Source organism: Buceros rhinoceros, unplaced genomic scaffold, assembly GCF_000710305.1.
Source record: "Buceros rhinoceros silvestris isolate BGI_N320 unplaced genomic scaffold, ASM71030v1 scaffold17917, whole genome shotgun sequence".
Classification (NCBI taxonomy): Eukaryota; Metazoa; Chordata; class Aves; order Bucerotiformes; family Bucerotidae; genus Buceros; species Buceros rhinoceros.
This window is the reverse complement of record NW_010424167.1, coordinates 9,926-12,240: the sequence shown is the minus strand read 5'-3', so window position 1 is coordinate 12,240 and position 2,315 is coordinate 9,926. Positions and strand designations below refer to the sequence as shown.

The 2,315-nt window shown below is 58.4% G+C and overlaps 2 protein-coding genes across 2 annotated transcripts in view; one reads left to right on the top strand and one right to left on the bottom strand.

Annotated features, from left to right (window-relative positions):
* The window catches only part of S100A11 (S100 calcium binding protein A11), a gene marked incomplete at its 5' end in the record, with an annotated part of 1,264 nt that extends 725 nt beyond the window's left edge, over positions 1–539 (top strand). Inside the window, one exon of the mRNA XM_010140698.1 lies at positions 387–539. Within this exon, the coding sequence (XP_010139000.1) occupies positions 387–539 (153 nt within the window). The remainder of the gene's footprint in view (positions 1–386) is intronic.
* Positions 540–1,527: 988 nt separating this feature from the next.
* COPA (coatomer protein complex, subunit alpha) overlaps positions 1,528–2,315 on the bottom strand; it is a gene marked incomplete at its 5' end in the record, with an annotated part of 9,366 nt that continues 8,578 nt past the window's right edge. The window contains 2 exons of the mRNA XM_010140697.1: positions 1,528–1,587; positions 1,861–2,055. Of these exons, the coding sequence (XP_010138999.1) occupies positions 1,528–1,587; positions 1,861–2,055 (255 nt within the window). The remainder of the gene's footprint in view (positions 1,588–1,860; positions 2,056–2,315) is intronic.

The window sequence follows — 2,315 nt, the reverse complement described above, 5'->3', positions numbered from 1 at the left end:
CTGCCCAGGGCAGTGGTGGAGTCCCCATCCCTGGAGGGGTTTCCCAGCTGTGTGGAGGTGACACTGAGGGACAGGGGTCAGTGGGGACCTGGCTGTGCTGGGGGACGCTGGGACTCGATGGGCTCAAAGGGCTTTTCCCACTCGAATGGCTCAGTGATCCTGTGAGCAAAATCCAGGCCAAAAAAAGTCTCCTGTAGCTGTGTTTAGCCCCCCGGGATGGCAGTTAAAGCCTCTATCCCCACCAGGCCCCGTGGGGTGGCGATGGTGGTGAACACGGCAGTGGCAATTCCATACCTGGGGCAGTGGCAGGGGGTGGGGTATGGTTCAGTGAGGGGCACCTTCGCCTCGAGGCCGACACCAATTCCCGTCTCTCTGGTCTTTTGCAGAACCAGAAGGACCCCGGGGTCCTGGACAGGATGATGAAGAAACTCGATCTGAACAGCGACGGGCAGCTGGACTTCCAGGAGTTCCTGAACCTCATCGGGGGCATCGCGGTGGCCTGTCAAGAGAGCCTGGTCATCAGGACCCCTTCCTCCTGAGCCCGGGCTGCTGTGTCTCCTCCACCACCACGACCCCTCCTCGACCAAGCCCAAGAGCTGGGAGCGGGATGGGGACAGCCCCAATCCTCCATTTTACATAGAAAATAAAAGGTTTTGAATCCTGGCGTAAGGCGTGGGTTTATTTCAGGGTTGTGAGCGAGGAGAACACGCGTGTTCTCATCCATGTCACCGGTGGGAATGATGACCTGCACGGAGAACCTCCACCCCATCAGTGGTGGGTAAATGCACAGACCAGTAAGAACCATTTGAGCACTGGCAGCAGCAATTACACACTAAGAATTAGCAGAAACAGCTCCCGCTGGTGTGATTCATTATTTCAACCTCCATTTCCTGGAAAACTTCAAACCCCGCCATGTCCGGTAGCTTAAGAGCACAAAAGAGGGCGGGGGGGAAGGTGGAAAGAGGCAATTTAATCTCTTCTCTATCACTAAGACCAAGCGAGCGACAAAAGGGGGAAGATCAAACCGGTCAATTCTGTCATGCGAGAAGGGGAGACGCGTTGCCAGGACAACAAAATGTCAACAGCAGCACCTGAGGTGGAGCCGCTCTCCTGCCACACCCCGGGGGCTCCGTGCCGGCCCCGGGAGGAGCAGGGCTCAGCTTTTCCCACCGTCCAGGCTGCAGCGAGGTCTTGGAACCCAGCGCTGACGGATCTAAAGGGGCTGCTCCTCTCCGCGGGGTAACTCAGCAAGAGCCACCCCAAACCCTCGGGGGAAGATTTGTCTCAAGCCAACGGTACATAAAAGCTTCCCATCAGCCGGATCTGGAAACCGAAGCACAAGCTGCTGCTACTTGCAAGCGACTGAGAGTCACTATGGCGTTTCGGGGAGGGGGAGAGGGGGAAGACACAGGCTACGGGGAAGAGGCTGCGACGGAAGCTGCAACGGCAGGAGGGGAAAGTTGCCACGAGGTGTTGTGAAACAAGACCGCTTCCCCCGGTCCCGCACCCCCCCGGGCCAGGTGGGGCCTAGCGGAACTGGAGCGGGCTGATCCGCAGCCCAATGACGTCTTTGCCGATCTCCGTCACCTGAGGAGTAAAAGGGAAGATGATTAACGCTTAAAAGCAACTCGAGAGCCCAACCCCACCTGCAGCCGGTTCTCCAGGACACAGGCTGCAGCGTCGAGCCCTGAAGGGCGCGTTTCTATCACACCCTATTTCACAACTCCCAAACAGCTCCTCTCACGTCAAGTCCTTCAACATCCAACTGGACCCAAACCCAAGCAAGGGGCAAACACCAGTGGGGAATTTCATGGTGGGTGGGTTGGGAGCAGGCGGTAACGAGCCCTGTGGCTCCCGTACCGTGGTGACACGGCAGATCTGCCCGTGGAACTCGGGGCAGTAGCAGGCGCCGCTGAGCGGACACTTCTCCACGGGTTTGCCGCGGTAGATGGGGCGGTAAGAGGCGGCGCAGATGTCGAAGGGGTTGTGCATGTCGTAGTTGAGCTGGTAGGTGTCAGTGGGGTTCTTCTCACACGCCGACAGGATCTTGCGAGTCTGTAAAAGAACAACGAGGGGGACAGTGGGGAAGCAAGACCCACACAGGGTCCATCAGAATGGAGATTTAGGATCACAGACTGGTTTGGGTGGAGAGGGACCTTTCAAGGTCATCTAGACCATGAGCAGGGACATCTGCTCAAGGACATCTGCAACCAGAGCAGGTTCCCAAGGTCCAGCCTGACCTGGAGTGGTTCCAGGGATGGGGCTTCTCCAGCTCGTTGCCGGCTCCTGTCCCGCCCGTCCCCCCCCCGCAACCC